This window comes from Dermacentor silvarum, unplaced genomic scaffold, assembly GCF_013339745.2.
Source record: "Dermacentor silvarum isolate Dsil-2018 unplaced genomic scaffold, BIME_Dsil_1.4 Seq692, whole genome shotgun sequence".
Classification (NCBI taxonomy): Eukaryota; Metazoa; Arthropoda; class Arachnida; order Ixodida; family Ixodidae; genus Dermacentor; species Dermacentor silvarum.
This window is the reverse complement of record NW_023606638.1, coordinates 96,765-116,194: the sequence shown is the minus strand read 5'-3', so window position 1 is coordinate 116,194 and position 19,430 is coordinate 96,765. Positions and strand designations below refer to the sequence as shown.

The 19,430-nt window shown below is 47.7% G+C and overlaps 1 protein-coding gene and 1 pseudogene across 1 annotated transcript in view; one reads left to right on the top strand and one right to left on the bottom strand.

The window, feature by feature from the left end:
- Positions 1-10,620, bottom strand: part of LOC119435421 (surfeit locus protein 4 homolog) — an 87,816-nt pseudogene extending 77,196 nt beyond the window's left edge.
- A 249-nt stretch (positions 10,621-10,869) lies between these two features.
- The window catches only part of LOC119435417 (transcriptional adapter 1), a 73,747-nt gene continuing 65,186 nt past the window's right edge, over positions 10,870-19,430 (top strand). Inside the window, 3 exon segments of the mRNA XM_049659831.1 lie at positions 10,870-11,020; positions 11,102-11,138; positions 11,792-11,846. Of these exon segments, the coding sequence (XP_049515788.1) occupies positions 10,947-11,020; positions 11,102-11,138; positions 11,792-11,846 (166 nt within the window). The 5' untranslated portion in view covers positions 10,870-10,946.

Genomic DNA, 19,430 nt, shown 5'->3' with positions numbered 1-19,430 from the left:
CTTGTTAGTGCTATAGGCCGGTAACTCGAAACAGACGATGGATTCTTGCCCTGTTTCAGGATAAGAATTATAATGGCCTCTTTCCAGGCAGATGGGATCTCGCCGGAAGACCATATAGCATTGTAGAGGGAAAGGAGGGTTTTCTGTGTTTCAGAGAGTAGGTACGTTCAACATTTCATATATTACACGGTCAGCTCCTGGAGCAGATTTATTGCAGCAGTTTAGTGATGCCTGTAGCTCAGCTAATCTTAATGGCTCGTTATATGCCTCGCATTGCTTGCATTTTTGTTCCAGCTTTTGTCCGTCTATTCTGGCATTGGATCGTTTAAATGTTTGGGATAGTGCGATGAGCTGGACACACGTTCAAAATGTGCGCCCAGGAAGTTCGCATGGTCTTCCAAGCTGTCGCCTTGTGTTTACCAAAGGGAGTGAATATGTTCGTCGTCCTCTTACTTTATTACCCTGTTCCAGACTTTGGCCTATCTGTATGCGAGTGTATAGCTTATAAAAACTTCTGCCAACTCTCTCTTCTGGCCTGTCGGCGCATTCTCTTGCCTTGGGACTTTAACTTCTTAAATTGATAAGATTCTCCGCAGTAGAATCTCGTAGCAACCCCCGCTCCGTTCTGTTTCCTACGAGCGTTCCTACATTCGTCGTTCCACTATGGGACACGGCGTTTGCATGCCACATCATTTTGGATATGCATTTAGAAGCGGCATCAATTATGAAGGTAGTAAATACTCCACAGCAGCATCAACTCCTAACGAAGACATGTTAGCCGAGGAGATACTAGTAGTAAGAGTTCAAAATTTCTCCCAATTGGCTGTATCAACCTTTCATCGAGGGGCTTTTGGTGAAGACTCATTTTCTCTGGTTGCTCTCAGTAGTATTGGGAAGTGATCGCTCCTGCAAGGATTTTGGTAACTTCCCATTTAAGTTCAGATAATAGAGACGGGGAAGCTATGCTAAGATCAATAGAAGAAAAGGTTCTGTTTGTGAGACAGGTTCTTTTTTATTCAGAGAGACACGCACCAGAGAAAAGAAATTGTTTAACAGGACGACCTCGCACATTGATACGAGAGTCGCCCCACAGACTGCTGTGCGCACTGAAATTGCCAAGATAAGGTTCGGGCAATTCATCTATAAAGGACTGAAATTCATGTTTGGTAAGTGGTAATGTGGGGGTATGTAAAGCGAGCAAATGGCGATGAGTTTGTTTAGAAGAACAAGTCCAACTGCTACTGCTTCAAGGTTGTACAGTTAAACCTGGATATAACGAAATTGACAAACTCCCGAAAAACTTCGTTATAAAGAGGATTTCGTTAGTTGCAGGTTCGGCACGAAAATTCGAAAAAGAAACGCTTACCGTATTTACTCGATTCTTACCACTTACCGACGGCGTCGTAGCATATAAGGCCCGTTTACAGTCCGACAAAGGGCCTCTTCGATTATCCGTCTCTGACAGTCCCGAACCATAGCCTCCTATATACTTCATGCCTGCCCATCGGCGCCGAGAACGCAGGGAACTGGTCGTCGCGCCTAGCGCCGTCACTCGCCACCAGTTGGCGGTGCTACCCCAGAATAGAAATACAGGACGCTCTACAGCGGCGTGCGCTGTAGCATAACTACATATCACGCAATTTTTTTTATCGGTGCCGATTCTACTGTTTTACAACATCTCCGGGCGTTTAACGGTGACACAGAAGCATACAGGCCGCCGCGCATTGCTTCTTCCAAAAGAAAGAACGATAAAGGAAAACCACATGCAGCTCTTATCTGTACTAGTATGAAGCTTCATTTTCCTTCTGCTTATTATTACATATGTTTTGTATGTCAGTGTCGAAAAAAAATAATGTCGGCTCTAATAACTGCACAACAAAAGCTTTTATTGCCATCATTTGGATTTAAAGTTTGTGGAGCTTTCGTGACAGGGGCTTCTGTGAAAAAACTTTTGCGATTTCGTTCTTGTCCGTTATCTTTAGCGCAAAATTAGTGAATAGAGGGCGGAAGAACTTTGTCACCATGATCTCAAACAGCTTCTCGTGGTGCTCAGGCACTGAACAATTACATAGTTCACGCTCTCGCAGCACTTGAGCAGCATTCACGGCAGTCTCCCTCAGCGGCTGCGTAAAATTTCTTAGCTTAGCGAGCACTACTTCAACCTACTTGTGCGAAGAGTTCAGCACAACTACGAGTTCGTCTGACCGATACAGCAGACGGCTTCTGTCTTGAAGCCTAATCGGAGAATCTGATGGCGCCGAGGGCTTGGGCTTTGTCAATAAACTGAGGCATTCTTTGCAAGACACCCCTCATTAACAGCTTAACAGCTCTCGATAGGTATCTGCCAACCATCGCTAGTGCTGCACATTCTGGCGAACGAGACGTTTCCTTGCGCCCGGTAATGTGGTTGAACAGCGCTGCTGTCGCCTCTTAGGGAAATTTTGTGGATGGTTCTGGCGTAGTGCTTACGCTCAGTTGCCGGCGTAGCGACGAGCATGTGCTATCTTCCGTGTCCATCACGTTGCTGTTTGTCGATGTTGACGCAATGCCTGTCTTCAGAGACTTTTCTGTTCCGCACAAAACTGCCCGTGAGTCTGTCTGATCGTTGCTTCCAGCTGACCTCCTCAACCACCCAAAAAAAGATTCATTGGCGTCAGACGAGAGCTTTCTAGTCAGAACAAATCGAAAGTGCATCTCTCTCAGCAAGTATCTGACGCATTCCACGTTTGACACATTCAAACTTGGAGCAACTTCTCTGGAAGTTCTTCATCGCTCGGAATTTCATGAAATGAGATGCCCGGGACCTTTCTCTTACTGTACGAGGTGCATCCAGGTCCACAACAATACGCCATACTACTGGGTATCAACTCGCAAAGCGCCCTATCAAACCACTTCAAGTAGCACAACTCACTCGTGACCACAATACAATGTCTTCTTTTCGGCCAGAAGGCTCTCATTTGCGCTGCTGCTAGACGTCCTCAATACGGAACCGACAGTGTCACCACTGCCACAGTCCTTCAATAGGGTACCCTGCTGCAGCTCACCGCGGCAATCCAAGGCAGAAGGCAAGTTTTTTTCCCAGCCGTGGACTGCTGCAGAAAGGTGGTCTCCCAGCAAACCACGAACCGTCGGCAGGCGAGGCAAATTAATATTGTCTCGATTTGACACTAATGGAAACGCGCACACGCAATTTTTCCCACCTTTAACCATGCACGGCGGCTAGCGAACTGATGATGATGATGATGATTTATTGGCATCCCCTTTGAAACGGGGCGGCGACAAATAGTCACCTAGCCTGCTTGATTTAATCAGGTATACTATACATGTTCTTTATTGCATTTTTGTATACCTATCATTATTTTTCTTTTTCAAAAATTTACCTTGTACCGCTGCCTATGATTTTAAGAGATCAGGTTGCATCCATCTTTTCCCTACTTTTTTTCCACCAGTACTCTAATCGTCTCTTGCTGATCTCTACGCTGATCTGTTTATGTTTCCTTCCACTTTAAACCCAAGCGCTTCTGGGAGTTGCACGTTACCTACGGTTCTCGCTGGGTGGATCCCGTCGCATTCCATTAGGATGTGCTGAGTGGTCTCTGGATCTTTACTGCAGCATACACATGTCTCATCTAATTAATTCCGAATATTGTTCCGATATGTTTTCGTCCTTAGGCAACCGGCTCGAGCCTCAAATAGCAAGGCACTGCCCTTTGTGTTATCGTACAGATTTCCCTTCTAATTTCTTTCTTCTCATTCTTGTAAATCTCCATTGTCCTTTTCGTTTCCATTCTTTGCATCCAATTCACGGTCTCTATTTCTTCTTCTTCTGATGACCCCTGGTTGTCTATTTACAGTTTCGATTATCCTGTACTTGGTTGCCAACTTCCTTGACCTCTTCCTCCATTCTGTGTCCACGCTTTTCATGTAGAGATACTTGTGCACTTTAGCCGCCCATTTATTTTCATCCATGTTCCTGAGCCTTTCTTGAAGACTAATTTTGCTCTGTGCTTCTCTGACTTCAAAAGAGGCCCAACCCATGTCACCCTACACTGCTCATTTGTGTATTACCGTGGGCTCCCAAAGCCAACCGGCCTACTGATCTTTAGTGAACTTCCAAACACGACAATACATCCGATTGTAAGCATAGAATGACATTTGCGAATGTTAGCGCTGGCACCATTACTCCTTTCCAGATTCCACGCACCACCTCATAATTATTGTTGCCCCACAGTGCTCTGTGTTTCATTATTGCTACATTCCGCTTCCCCTTTATTTTCAGATTATCTTGGTGGTTGCTTGAGTAATTTTTTCCTTCGTTTATGTGTACGCCGAGGTACTTATATTGCTTCACTATGGGTATTACTTGCTGTTGAATTGACACCACGAAGTTACTCGTGTGCTCATTAAAGATCATAATCCCTGATTTCTCTGTGCTAAACTTAAGGCCTAGATTTGTCGCTGCGTTCCCACAGATATTCGCGGGGTAGCAGCGAATATTCTGGGGTAGCAGCGCCCCTAGCGGGCGACCTGCGAGGAGGTCAGGAGAGGAGGTTGAACGGCGCTCCCGGAGTGATTGCGCGGGCACAGAAAGTATATAGGAGGCTATGCCCGAACTGTCCGAGAAGCTGCACACGCAACGCTCATTGGCTGAAAGCACTGCTTCGGGCAGTCCGGAACTGTCAGGGACGGATAATCGAAGAGGCCCGTTATCGGTGCGCGGGCCAGCGTCGCTTGCGGCCAGTCGAAACGCCATCTCCTCTATAGTGTAACGCGTGCCGTCGGCGAAGCGGTGTGGGCACCTTTATTTGTTCGCGCGAAATGGCATTGTGGGTCGGTGCAGTTGGCACGACCAATGCATGAATGGTTCAGGAGCCAATTCGGCGCCGGACCCGTCGGGGCGCATCGGAAGCCGCCGGTTACGTTTGCTGTGCCGGTGCGCTCGACTATAGAGGGGGTCGTTTTCGCCAACGTGACGTAGCACGCACACTTGCGTTACGTCGGACTATAAACGGCCCTATAGTGTCACCTAGTGTTAGGTTAGTGAAGTGAAGCGCAGAGACTTGCGCAGTAACCAAAGAGTGGCGCTGCCAGCGCGTTGAATAAAAAAACTTTTTTTTTTTCCTTCGGCAACATCAACTGGAAAAGGAGAGTGCTGGCTTGGCGGGCTAGGCCAGCTGCAGCAAGCGGCGGGATCAGATTTCAATGAAGGGAGGCGGCAAGATCGCCGGGTCGAGGGATGCAGGCCCACCTCGCGCACGCTCGCACGCACGCACTCGCTCTCACCTCAGTCGCCATGAATTTGAGCGCACCAAGTGCGACGGCGCCGCTTCGCATCCCGTCGCAGCGGAGAAGGTGCTTCCAGTTGCTGCTCGCGCACAAATGACATAATTTGGGGAGAAATATCTCGGTTGTCGGCGGGGAAAATTCGTTATTTCGAGGGGGTCTCCCGCTGTCACTTCGTTACGTAGAGGTCTCAAATACATGTGCTTCTATGGAGTAACGGAGGGTAATTGAAAAACTATGTTATATCCAGGAATTCGTTATAAGCAGGTTTAACTGTAGCTGCAAACATTGACATGGCATGCTTTTGTGAATTACAATGGCAACACCGCCTGATGATGCGAGAGCATCATCGCGATCTTTACGAAACGTAACATACTGTCGGAGAAAGTTTGTATGTTTCGATTTTAAGTGCATTTCCTGTACACACAGCACTTTTGGATTGTGTTAGTAAAGAAGTTCTTGGACATCGTCGAGGTTCCTAAGAGGCCTCTGACGTTCCATTGTATGATTTGTGTATCCATAATGAAAGTAAATTGGTGCTGTGTGTGCTAAAGAAAGGAAGTGTTGCCTTAGATTACGGAGCCCTTTTCATGGCCCGTGATGAGGGAATTAATGAATGAATGTGTGTGGTTTAGTGACGCAAGGGCCAGGTCTGGCCAAAGAGCGCCATGCCAGTGTTTGTTAGTTCGCAGTGAAGTGATGAATTCTGAGAAGTAGATGTGACGGGGCTGTAAAGGGGCCTAAAATAGTCGCTGTAAAGTGCGTAAAACCAACATATAGTAAGATAATGGCAATGACTAGTGACGTGTACTATGAACATTAAAAAGGCATTGCTAAAGAATGATAATATATGCAAGATATGCATATGCAAGAAGCACTACTACCTGAACAGAGCCCTTGAAACACAAGGGCCTGGAGGCATGTGCTATACAGTACTATCACAGCGGCATCCTCTGGAGAGAGGAAGCGCTATGAATGTATTGGGCTAAAACATGTAACACAGCTTCGTTCAAGAAACCGAGGACTGCTTTGGTGTTAAACAGTGGTTCTTCACCAAGAAACATAATGGGATGAAGAGGGACATGATATCGGTATGCTTGTGGAAAATATTTCTTTCTCTCTGTTTCGGCTTTCCGACACTCCGAAACGACGTGGAGGACGGTCAGCCTCTCACCACATCTACCGCCAGTTGGTGGTTCATCTCCGGTCAGCAAAAAACTGTGGGTGCCATATGTATGTCCCATTCTGAGCGCACAGAATAGGACATCAGTTCGCCGTGTTTTTGTTGCGGAGGGCCAGAAACCTATCTGTGGCTTTATCATGTGAAGCTTATTATTTGTTTCAGTGTCCCACAGGTGCTGCCACTGGCCTCGCAGTTTCCTTCGCAAAAAAGGCTTCAGATCTGTGGACGAAATTGGAGCGGCAGGATTAATAGCTTGCGATGTAGTTGATGTGGCCAACTGGTCTGCTAGCACATTGCCCTCGATGCCTCTATGGCCAGGCACCCAGCATATAATGACATGCTGGTTTACGCTCTGCATAGAGTGGAATAGAGCTCAGTGAGTACAGGATTTTTGTGTTTGCCGAGTGACACCAGGGCTTTCACGACGCTTAGGGAGCCCGTAAATACAATTGCTTTTTGAAGTTTTGATTTCCTTATATGATTAACAGCCGACAACAGTGCACAGGCCTCAGCCGTAAAGATACTGGTTTCCGGTGGAGTACACCGGATTCCGAGAAGAAGGGGCCGACGGCTGCATAAGACACCCTGGCATGTGACTTGGAAGCGTCTGCGTAAAACTCTGTACACGAGTACTTGGACTGGAGTTCTAAGAAATGCATTTGAATGTGTGCCTCTGGCGTGTGTTTAGTGACCTCTACAAACAATGTATCGCAATCTATGAGTTGCCACTGCCACGGCGGTAACAGTTTCACTGGAGCCATAGGACGATGATCAAGCAGCGGAACACCCATTTCCTCACTGAGGTTCCTCACACGCAAAGAGAACGGCTTTCTCGCTGCAGGTCGATTATGGAAGAGTGTGGCAGCGGTCACGTCATTTATAGTTGATTAAGAAGGGTGTTCAGTGTTCTCTTGTACTTTCAGAAAATATGTGAAACTGTTGTATGACCGCTGCAGATGAAGGGACCACTGATTCGACTCTACGTACAGGCTCTGGATTGGACTTGTCCTGAAAGCACCGGTCGCGAGACGGATATTCAGTGGTGGACGGGGTCTAGGATTTTTAATGTACTTGGCGTTGCAGATTTATAAATTATATAAAATTATATAAAAGCGTAAGTGGTCGTGTGGAATGGTGAGCACCTTTTGCGTGCTTCCCTGAATGATATGTTTTCACGGACTTTCAGTGTTATAATTTCCTTTTCTTTTTTCCAGCTTGGACAAAACCGGGAGTACGCTGGATGCTCACCATCGCAATTAACGCAGTGAGGTGCGGCCTCGCAATTGCCTGAGGCATGACCTTGTACTCCACACTAAGCACAGGTGAGTTGACCATGGCAGCTCTGCAAGCCATGGCCGAATCTTTGGCATTGGTAGCATTGCCTAGGATTGGGATGTAAGGTCTTACGGCTATCTTTGTGTAGCCTGTTTCAATGCTTTGTGGCAAAATGCTTTATTCGACGTAAGTATCAGGTGTTTCATGGGAATTTCTTTGTTGCCCTGTCTCGTAACAATGCGCTGCACATTCGTGATATTCTGCTCCTTCCATCTTTCCAACAACTCGGTTTCAGATAGGTCGATGAGGTCTGCTTCAGATACTACCCCCCGTACTATGTTCATGGACCGATGCGGTGAAACGGTAACTGGGACATCACCAAAAGTAACAAGCTTGCCGAGTCTATTATATTGGTCTATCACGTAGCTCAAGCAGAAGGTCCCCGCTTGGCATTTTGGTGACCTTTAATCAGGGCCTAGCGTGATAACCCACCGGGGTGGCTCAGTCAGCTAAGGCGTGCGCTGCTGAGCACGAGATCTCGGGATAAAATCCCGGCCGCGGCGGCCGCATTTCGATGGAGGTGAAATGCAAAAACGCCAGTGTGCTTGCGTTGTAGTGCACGTTAAAGAACCCCAGCTGGTCAAAATTAATCCGGAGCCCTCCACTACGGCGTGCCTTATAATCAGAACTGGTTTTGGCACGTAAAACCCCAGAAGAAAAAAGCGTGTTGGTCAAGTTTTTCGCACTACAAATTGGAATATGGTTCTTGCTAGTTTTTCTGTTCTTTCGCTATGCACTACTTGAAATTGTGGAGAAATAAATGTCTTTAGGTTGGGTGAACAAGTTGAAAATGTCATCCGTGCGTCCCCTCTTCGAGGGAGACGATCAAGAAGCCAAGGAAAAGCGGACGTTCCCATAGTGTTGTTCGGCAGCAATGGCAGCCACCACCACAGAGTCCAACAAGGGGACACTGCAGCGCTTATAAGGCTGCAGGCGCCAGCCGTACATTGCCGCTATAACCTTATATATAAACCCTACACAAGGTTAACCCAAGCCGCCTATGAAAGTGAGGAAGAGGTGACAGGACAGTGAAGACAGAAAAACGGAGAGGGGGCGACCGCCGATTTCCCCCGGGTGGGCACTCCGGGGGTGCCGCCTATGTGAAGCAGAGGCCAAAGAGGTGTGTTGCCTCCGCCGGGGGGCCTTAACGACATTAGCTCAACCTCCAAGATCCCCCTTTCCCCAGACACGGCTAAGCCACGCACGGGAAGGGTCCAACCCCATGTGCTCAGGTTGGACCATCCCACGTGGCGCAACTAACCAAACGCCTGCTTGCGCAGACGCCCCTGCAGGATAACCAAAGGTTTCAAGCGGCTTTGGCTAACATTGTGTAATCGAAGCATTTTTCCGACTATATGTTTGTAACCTAAGTGCATTTTGTATTTAGCTTACACATTTGCAGAGTGCACATATGTTAGAAAATTCCACAGCTACCATAACTGAACAAAAGTAGAAAAGTAATGTTTACGCAATGTTTTCGGAATGAAGACCACTTCTCAATATTACGTCACCCCACACCAGCAAGAAATTAAGCCAAATTTAACTTCAAGGAAACTCCTGCATCGAACAGAGGGGAGTAAGTTGCCAACAGTTGGTAGCCGTGGTCACGTGTGCGGCTGAGCATTCCATCCCGGCCACATTTTGATGGGGGCCCAATGCAAAAATGCTCGTGTACTTGGGTGCAAGTACCTCACGTGGTCAAAATTAACCAGTACAGTGTGCCTCATAATCAGATGGTGGTTTTGGCATGATTCAACACAAGGCGTGTCATAAAATGTTCACCTGGCAAGATTGTGCCCCCCTTGTGGACACATTGTTTACCCTGGCACATTTCCCCCCGCCAGTAAAAATTAGTTGGAGCTACTGTGCCGGCAGAATATCCACTCCCAAGAATTAATGGGCAACATCTTGGTAACCTGCAGGTGTAGCAATGCCAGTTTAGAACAAATGGTCGGGAATATGAAGGGCAAAGATAGACGATTTCCTAGGAATACAGGAAACTACCCTCTAGCATTTGACTCTGGTAGGGCTTGGCCGACGCAGGTTGTTGTTGATTGCTTCCCCGGAGAAATGAAGCATGGCATTCAACCAAGTCCAACATTGCCATGGCATGCGCTGACCACCAGGTGATCTCAAACATGCTCATAGGTGCATATTATGCTTTACTTTCCTGCCTCTTGGCACTTTGCCGAGGCCTGATTTAGCTTACAAGTCGGCAAAGGGCAACGCAGTACAATAAGGTTACTAAGCAATCTTAAAGGCAAGCAAACTGCGAGGTACATTATGTAGAACGTACTTAACGTACCTCGTTTTGCTCACTCCATCACATCATCAGCGTGAATCGCATGCAGAACGGAACGTAAGCCGCTGTGCTGTGCGAATACCCAATTCGACGAGTCTTTGGCATTCAGAGCTACGCACACGTTTTGCCGGCCCACATTTCGTTGTCAACGTGAGAGCGTGGCTGGCTATGCGGGTCTTTCGGGACTAGTGTGATGGGGCCCCGCTTTTACGTGGTCACGGTGATAACCACAAGGGGCCGCAATCCGATCGCAGCATAAAAGAGGCTGCCACGTTGGCGTCTGCTTCGAAACGCTTTTTCGCCGAGCGGCGTTTCCAAGCACAAGTCGCCGATAAGCGCATCGCAGCCACATCGTGTCATCCACGCGACAGGGTAACCGAGGCCGGCCGCCAGGCTCGGATTCGCGGAGAAACGGAGCTTGGACCTCGGCGCGCTGTCCTCACCTGATCCGCGATGTCCTCGGCGTGTTCATGACTTGCTGCGCTGCTGGAACATTCGCCATCCTGGCTGCAGACAGGCGAGGCGCAAAGAGAGCCGCCAACGCAGCATAGATGATGTACAAAACACGGCGGTTATGACGTGTTTCTGAAACTGCTTCCGGCGCGCTCACTCTGCACTCTGCATTGCCTTTGAGATTTGCATTTGTTACTTCAAGGAAGTAGTCGCTGAATATTGACACCACCTAATGGCGGGTGGGCAACAAGTGCGAGAAAGTTGCATTTGCTACTTGGAAACCTTCACTTTTTTGCAGCAAATTTTTATTTGTAATTAAACAACACTGGTTTGCTGTCTCGACTTGTACTTAAAAGCCATTTTCGTTTCTGGTCGTCGGGGAGCACTCCAATGGCGGCGTACACGAACCAGCTCGTAGCGGCCAAGCAAAAACTTTCGAATGTTTTGGGTGATCGTTTCAAAACGTACGTGACTCGATCGTAACAGCTTTTTTTAAGGGTATCAGTATAGTTGACAGAAATACCGAATCATCTTCTTTCTTACAGATACATGAATTGCCTGAAACTTTGGTTCAGCCAGAAGGTAAGTTGGGCAAGGTGTTGAAGTCGTGGGGTGCTTTTTTTGTTGCTGGGTGTACTTGCGTCGGATAGACTTTCTCGCCAGAGTCGGGCATGCCAAATTACATCTTTTGGCGCTCTGCCTTCAAAATAGCATCACTGATTTTCCCGGGGGAGCAGCAAGGAATCACGCATGTGGGTAGGAGCCACATGCGTGATAGGCTACAACAACAGCAGGCGCCGGTCCTGGACCAGTGTCTGACAGACTTTTCGTATGCTGCTCTCCGTGACTTTCCAAAAGTATTTTTAATGGTCCCATTTGAGTTAAATAAACGTGCTTCTGCAAGAACATGTGCAAAAATCGGCAGGCGGGGAGAAGTACTTTGAGGTCGCGGGGCGCTTTTTTAGTCGCGACGATAGATTGGATTTATGACAAGTCCTGCTCCATGAGGGCACATGTAACCGGCAAACGGAGGCCTCAGGAGAGCACCTGAGATTATAATAACGCTGTGTTACATGTGCCCGCCTGGAGCAGTACTTGTGAAAAATCCAATCTATCGTCGCGACGAAAAAAAGCGCCCCGCGACTTCTACAACACCATTAAGAACCTTGCCGGTAAGATGCTTTTCGTCGAGACCGTAAAATATATTCTAACGCTGCTTTGCCCTTGCGCCGCAGCTCACCAAGGAGGACTTTGACTTGGAGGTCAGGAAAGTTCTCAGCCAAGAAGGAGGTAATGTTCTTTCGAAACAGCTGTATTAACCGCACTGCCTCGACGGCGGCCGTACGAGGGCCAGGAGTTAATACGGCGGCTTCTTTCATGTTTTTGCGGCCGCCGATCCAAAGCAGCCGAGATTTCAACGCCCAAGCCAGGCATCGGTGGCCAATGTTTCCGGGACTATATTGGGGCCTTTTCTTGGAGCAGAGCCATGAAATGCACCTCGCAGTGCCCAATATCGTCAGGCAAACAGCTTAAATCCGTCCTTAGAATTGTTGCGCATTCAACCATGCTGGACGTTATTCTGTGGGATGTCGTAGCATGTTGAGCTATGCAGAAGCCGGTGTACGCAATTGACATGGCATCGCATTAATAAAGGGCCCGGCCGTCGTGGATACTCTGTAACCATCTGTATGAAGCATACGGGGTGCAGAGCAATAGTGCACGACCAAAGAGGAGAGACACACAAGCGTCAACTTTCAACAAATGTTTATTTGAAGCAGGACAAGTGCGCATGCCACACAGCCATGAAAATCGGCCTGAAGAAACGAAAGTTCTTTTCCTATTAAAAGCTACAAATGGCGAGCTTATGCATCGTGCGCCCAGCCTGTCAATCATTTCGGCCTCAACTATCTCCCTTACCAAGGTGATTCCATGAGAGGTCAAACATGCATGTCCGCTTGATATTTTTATTTGTGAGTTTTTTGTTTTTACATTATGTAGGCATACTCAAACTGCGCGAAACCAAAAATTTTATTTCCAAGAAGTGTTCCCAGGACGCCAAAAGAAATATTTGAAGGTTGCGCCTTGGGCACCCTGCTTGCTGCAATATTTCCCACTTCACAGCTGAATTCAATGCAAGCTAACAGAGTTGTGTCTAAAAAAAATTTTCTGCTCGTTTTAGTATGCTTACGTGTAAATAACTTCTATGCATTTTTTGTGCTGTCTGCAAAAGAAACAAAAAAATTGAAAAATTCCGAGCACAGCTCAAATGTAAAATGTTTGTAATTTTGATGCACCTTTGCATGTTTTCTACTACATAAACTTGAAAAAGTGTCAAATATAGAATGTTGCCTTTGCAACATCTGCAAAAGATTGTGTTCCTACAAAAAATACAAGGAAAGTCGTCTATTCGCTGCTGGCAGTGCAACCACTGAGCCAGCCAGATCGCAGTGCTTGGCACGAGTGTGAGCCGCCTTCTCGGTTACGCTTGACGCTGAACTGTTGAATACACCCTTTACAAGCTAAGCAAGTTTTCCCCGAAAAGCTCATTTAAAAAAATTTTAATAAAAAAGCTCTGGTCCCAATTAAAAAAAAAACATTTGAATGGAAGTCTGCTTGTGTCAGTCAAAACAGGTGCAATGTTATGTTTCCTCATTTGCATTATTCAAAAATTTAATGGGCCAAAGTGGCTGATGTTGAGTGTGTTGAGCAATGGTTGCCACAAACGAAGGAAGGTTTACTTGGTTTTTTTTATTGTGGCGAGAACCGTGAACATGTTTTATATTTGTTTCCCGGGACACAAAGCAAGAGAGAACGAACTCGACACTGCTTGTGGTGTTGGAACAAATTTATTGTGTGTCCTTTGCAGTTTGAAAAGGTTTAATCACCGTCAGCCGCCAGTTCTCGCCACGGACAGCACATGTCCGTTTGACTGATCGTGGGCACACGTGCCATGACTTGCACTCTACTGACGATGCTTGTGGATGGCTGCAAGAAGAGCCGCTCCCAGACGTCGGGTTGTGCAGGGAAGCTTCCACCCACAGGCGTTCTTTCCATGCCCGGTAGTGGAAAATAGCCACCTCACGGACGTGTACTTGGCACGCCACATCACATACAATTGATACTTATTTTTAAAATGGCTCACTGCACCATCACTGATGTAGGGGACAGCAGACGGGTGCGTTTTCATCCACCTGGGGCGTACCAGGCTTGCGCCACATCGTTGATGCATGTCGTCGCTTATGACAGTGTGTTCTTTTTGGGGCAACAAAGGTGAAGGTGGAGATTTCCTTCTTGTGCCATGGTATGATGGTGTTTCATTTGAGAGAAGGACAGTGCAGTTTTCCACAAAATCAAAATGCAGCACAATGCTTCTGTGCTGCCCACACTTCGCTTTGCAAATAGCGGCAGCTTGAATGCGCGTGTGTATTTGTGCCGAGCTCTTTCACAAAAAAGATTGGAGGCTCCTTGATGAAGTTGCTGCTTTCTCAAACAGCAAATGCATCAGCCATTCCCAGATTAGCCAAGGTAAGGCTGTGGGGAGCCAGAAAGGCCTTCGAACGAGCTTTCCATGCTGGTCACTTTCCCCATCGTGGAGACAAAGTGGTGGGCATTAGCGCAAATTGGTGCAGCCCCTGTTTTGGACGCAGGCTGCAAAACTCTGGCAGGGCAGTTCCGCGGGTGAGCTGCTTTGAACCGAGTGGAACATCGCGCGAATAGACGCGTCATAAACGGCTTTGAGACGTACTCTCGCGTCATTCGTGATGACAACGTCCTTGTTCAGGCTCTGCCAAAAGCGCCCAATCCTCGGAGAAGTAGTCGAGTGCAGCTTGCACAACTCTGACCTCGTGCACAGATCAAAATCTGCCAATTTTCAGCCTTTCTGAGCATGTGCGTTGCAACAGCTGGGATTGCCTCTTGAATGTGCTTGCTTGCAACTTCTGGTGGCTCGATAGTTAAGAGACGGAAGCATTCTCGATGGAACCTTTAAGCCTCGCATGCTTGCTTCAAACTATTTAACGAGCGAGTGCATGCCCGACAATCTGTCACAGATGGTCCAGGTGTACTGACGCTTCCGTATGCAGCGCTTAAAATTGAGCGCATCTTCGTCACCACCATGCTTTCAATCTCAGCCCGTTTTCTCTCTCTGTAAGATTGTCTGCTGCGTTTGTTGATGGAAGATAGTGGCTTCAATGGTGAAACATGAGAAGAAAGGTGGACGTACCTTCATCAATCGCCTCTTCTTTCTGAAGAACTGCCTTGTCTGCTTCATCGCGGCTCTCAGTAGATGAGGACAGCATTTCTTAGAGGCACGTAAAGCAGTGCTGGCAGGCCTGGTCGGTGTCACAAATATCCTCAACATCAGGAAGTACCTTCCGCAGGGAGGCAACATTCCAAATGTTCACGTAGGGAAATTTTTTTTTCTTAGCAATCTTCTTTTTTGTGAATGCGCAAAGAATCGGTGCAGAACACTCAGACCAAGCTATGAGCCACATGCATTGCTTGTAGTGAGCAGCTAGCCCAAGTCGAAGCGTTCATACTGAACAGCGCTGCACTCTTTCTGTAGCTTTTTTTGCGCCACTGTTGTGACCGAGGCTCCAGAATGTCTCATGGTTTCGTGTTTTATGAACAAGGCCGTCTAAAACTTTTCGTTCTGAAAACGTGCAGACCATGCTCATTATCGAAGGACAAAATCTGTCCACTAGTGACCTCCACTGTTCTTGGCATGGGAAAGCATGCTAGCAAGGTGCTGACAAAACATACATTAGGCAGCTTCTTTATGGCTCAGTCAAGCTGCACTGTAGTTTTTCCGTAGAGGTCGAGGTAATACATATAGGAAGGTGTTATCTGTTAGTGACACAGAAAACATGTGATATTGGGAAATGAAATAAATGGCTTGGGAAATGACTCAGATAATTTTTTTTTGAAAGAAAGGTTATTACACACAGTGTGCGTTGCACGGGGTGGTGCCGAAGAAGGTTCTGATGCACCTGGAGGGATGGGGATGCAGGCAGCGAAGCAGCACCTGTGAGTGGCATGCCTGTTGATTGCAGAACTGCTCAGTCAGTTACGGATTAGCCAAGTCCTGCCTTGGCGCTGCTTTGCTGAGTGCAGCAGGTGGGTATTGCACTCACGGTGTCTCGCATGTTTTGACAAGTGGATAATGGAGGCATGAATGCAATGCCCACGAAGGATATACCACGTTTTGCATGTGAATCACGAATATAACCTAGGGGGGACTTTTGGTCTTTGAGAGAAAGAAGATATTACGAATATAATGCTAAGCGATATCGTGAAGAAACTGGAAACGGAGCTGCGGGGCTTTATTCATCGTTACTGCTAACTGCCATCGTAAAATGAAGGGTGTTACGAAGCCCAAGGGTCCGAGCGGCCACGAAGGTTCCGTGTCTGGTGACGTGCCAGGTACCGGGAGAAGGACAGGTCCAGTGACATCAGAAAACGGTTTTATATACAAATGTACATTATTTTACATGAACAGCACCATTATTCATGGAGCCGTCTACATGCTAACGTCTTTGCATGTCCGAGTGTCCACACATCACTCCAGCCCCGCTTTTTATCATTCATATCCCCCTTTCACTGGTTCTCATGCCCATCATATGGCACCGTCCGCCTCCAATGTTTCTCAATCGCCCCCGCATACCAGGCAACGGGTGGCACCTTGGGAACCAAACGTCGAAGCTGTTCCCACGGAAATGCCTGACGTTGGCACCTTGCAAGAATTAGTGACCTCTCTGTGACGGTCACTTGTCAATCTGGAGACTGGCCTTTGCGGATGCTACCGTTCCATGGAGGCGGCAGCTGTTATTGCTCGGAAGGGGCTCCTAGTTTACGCGTCCAGTCGGCGCTGGCCTCATCGTAGTCCAGGCAGGCGCTTTTGCTTCACGGTAACGCACCAAGAACGACGTTGCCGTTTTAGCAACGTACGAGGCTGATGACCTATTGTAGCCTGGTGACTAATTTGCGTTCTTTGTCCCCGTGACGGTCCCCGGCAGCAGTGACATCGTGAACGCACTCTCCACAGCTGCACGTCTGTCGGTGAGGCATCCTTTGTCACAAAGGACCACCAGGCCCAACAAGGGCAAGGACGAGTGCATGCAAAATTACTTGTCACTGCTGACGTCTTTGTGACTGTTGGTGACGACAGTCCTCCATGCCACTAAAGTTGTTGGACAGGCAGCTCTTCAAAATGCCTACGACCCAACCGAGCATGGCAAAGCCTTTCACTCACTGCACACGCGGTCATTCACCACGTGACTTGGAAGACCACTCGTTTGATGCGCCTGCACAAAAGCGCTGATCATCTCACTCGATGTTGCGAATAATATGCTGTAAGCATATTAATGCAGCATTAACAGTGTTTTTAAATTGTGATTGCGTTTGTCCATTTCGTTTTGGGCATAGGGCCGCCTCTTTCCTCCAAGGGCACCGTACAGCAGCAGGGCTGTAACACACTTGCTCCTGTCCGAAGAAGACCACGGGCTCACCCCGTTTGTCTGTTTGGGCGGGCTCTCCTGGCGGCTCGAGCCCACCGCAGGGACAGTGGGGAAACGGTGCGTGCTGATTCTCCCAGGCTGGCTGGCCCCGACCAGGTCTGCCAGCAACGCACCTCAAAGAAATCCTGTCCTCATCTACTGAGACCCGCAATGAAGCAGACAAGGTGGCGCTCACTCCCAGTGGAGCCCCGCAGAGGCGCCTGCATGAGCAGGACACCCGGACCCGAGAACATGGGGGGCCAATCTAGATAACATTAAGGAACTCTTAAATAAGTTCAATCGAAGGGTGCTGTGTGTCCAAGAAATGTGTCTTAATTCTTCACACACGAACTTTCTTCGGCAGTATGCCATATACGGAAAAGACCGCAACGACGCCCTTGCCTCGTGGGGTGGTGTGGCCATAGCAGTAGGTAAAGGTGTTGCTTGCCGGCAATTGCAGCTTAAAACGCCTCTAGATCCAGTTGCAATCTGTGTGGTGCTCTTTAACCCTTTGCGGTCCGTTGTCCCGACAACGCAACACGGCCGTAGCGGTCTGCTGTCGGGCACCGCCTGACAAGGGGGTTCGGGGGTTAAATTTCACGGTTTTTCTCACTGCGATACTCCATCTCTTGAGGAATAAATAAACTTTATTTGTTGAAGTTTACTTCTCTTTGCACTAGGGTGCAGCACAATGTTCAGCACGGCTTCTGGATACCAGAGCGTTCTCACTTGCGTGTGGAACAGCACGTTGGCGCGGTTCGCTGAGAAGCATGACCACTTTTTCATTGCGTGCGTTTTACGGTGGCGCATATAGTGAAAGCTTTTAGAAGTTTCCATTGTCAATAGCTTTATTCTGAGGTGCACACAGCTGCAGAGTCATGCTGAGAAAGAACAGCGACACCTGCAGTACTGCCGCAACCTCTTCCAACAGCTGGTGGGTGACGTGAGGGCTAGAGCCAAAAAGCGGGGCCCGTCTGCATGGAAGGAGTGCGAGGAAAGGCTAGATGGGAGGAACCATTTCGTCTACAAGCTCCCAGGCCAAAATACTAAAGACTGTGCTGTTTGTAGCGATCGAAAAACAAATGGAGGCAGGAGGGAAACTGCGTTTTTCTGCAAAACCTGCAGTAACAACCTGGGCCTGCACCCAGGAGAATGCTTCGAGCGGCATCACACGCTGCTCAAATATCGGTAGAGGAGTTGCCTGCAGAAGCAAAATAAAAAAATAAATATCCTGAGTTTTTCGTCCACGGTTTGTGGTTTTCATCGCGGCGCTATAAACTCAAAATAGTTTCGGACCGGGACAGCTGGAAAGTGGGTAAAAGTTTCGGACCGCAAAGGGTTAATAAGCTGGTCACAATTACCTCATTATACATCCCCCCCGAACTACCATCTATCAAAAACAGAATTTCACAGCTTTATCTATGAGCTGCCCGAGTCTTATATCGTCGTAGGAGACTTTAATGCACACAACACGATTTGGGGAGATAGTCGCTGTGATGCCAGAGGGAGCTTGGTAGAAAACTTCCTCCTGTCTACAGGTGCATGCTTACTAAATCAGAGCCTACAGTTTACAGCGTGGCAAACAAAACATTCTCATCAATCGATTTAAGCATGGCATCTTGTACACTCGCGCCATATCTAGAGTGGAACGTCATTAAGAATCCATAGGGGAGCGACCATTTTCCTATAGTCGTAAAATTTAAAAAAGTGATGAGTGCTCTCCACACGTCCCCCATTGGAAAGTCGAGTCAGCCGACTGGAAATGCTATAAAGAATTCATGCACACGACCTGGGAAGACATCTCTACACTCCCTATTGATGATGCAGTGGCATATTTGACGGCGTTTATAGTTGATGCTGCGTCAATATATGTATCCCCGAAACAAATGGATCGCCTTCCAAATGATGTGTTCCCTGGTGGAACGACAAATGTAAAGAAGCATGAAAGAAACAAAATAAGGCTTGGAATCACCTCCACGACTCTCCGACTACAGAGAACCTTATCAGCTTCAAGAAAATAAAGTTTGAAGGAAGAAGAATGCGCCGCCGTGCCATAAGAGATACATCTCTAGCATAAATTCTTATACAGACGAAAGAAAAGCCTGAATAAAAAAGACAAAAGGCTGTGAAACTCGTCCTCTACCATTAGTGAATACGCAAGGAGACAGTCTTGAGGACCAAGCTGATTTTCAACATTTTGAGTACATTTCTAGTTCATCCCATTACTCGGATACACAAGCAGAGCGACTGCCTACGGATCGGAAAAGAGACCGAAATGAGCCTTACAACCGTCCATTTAACATGGCGGAATTTCAGGCTGCACCAAATTGTTGTAATAAATCGGCCCCTGGAAACGATCGAATAGTTTACTAGATGATCA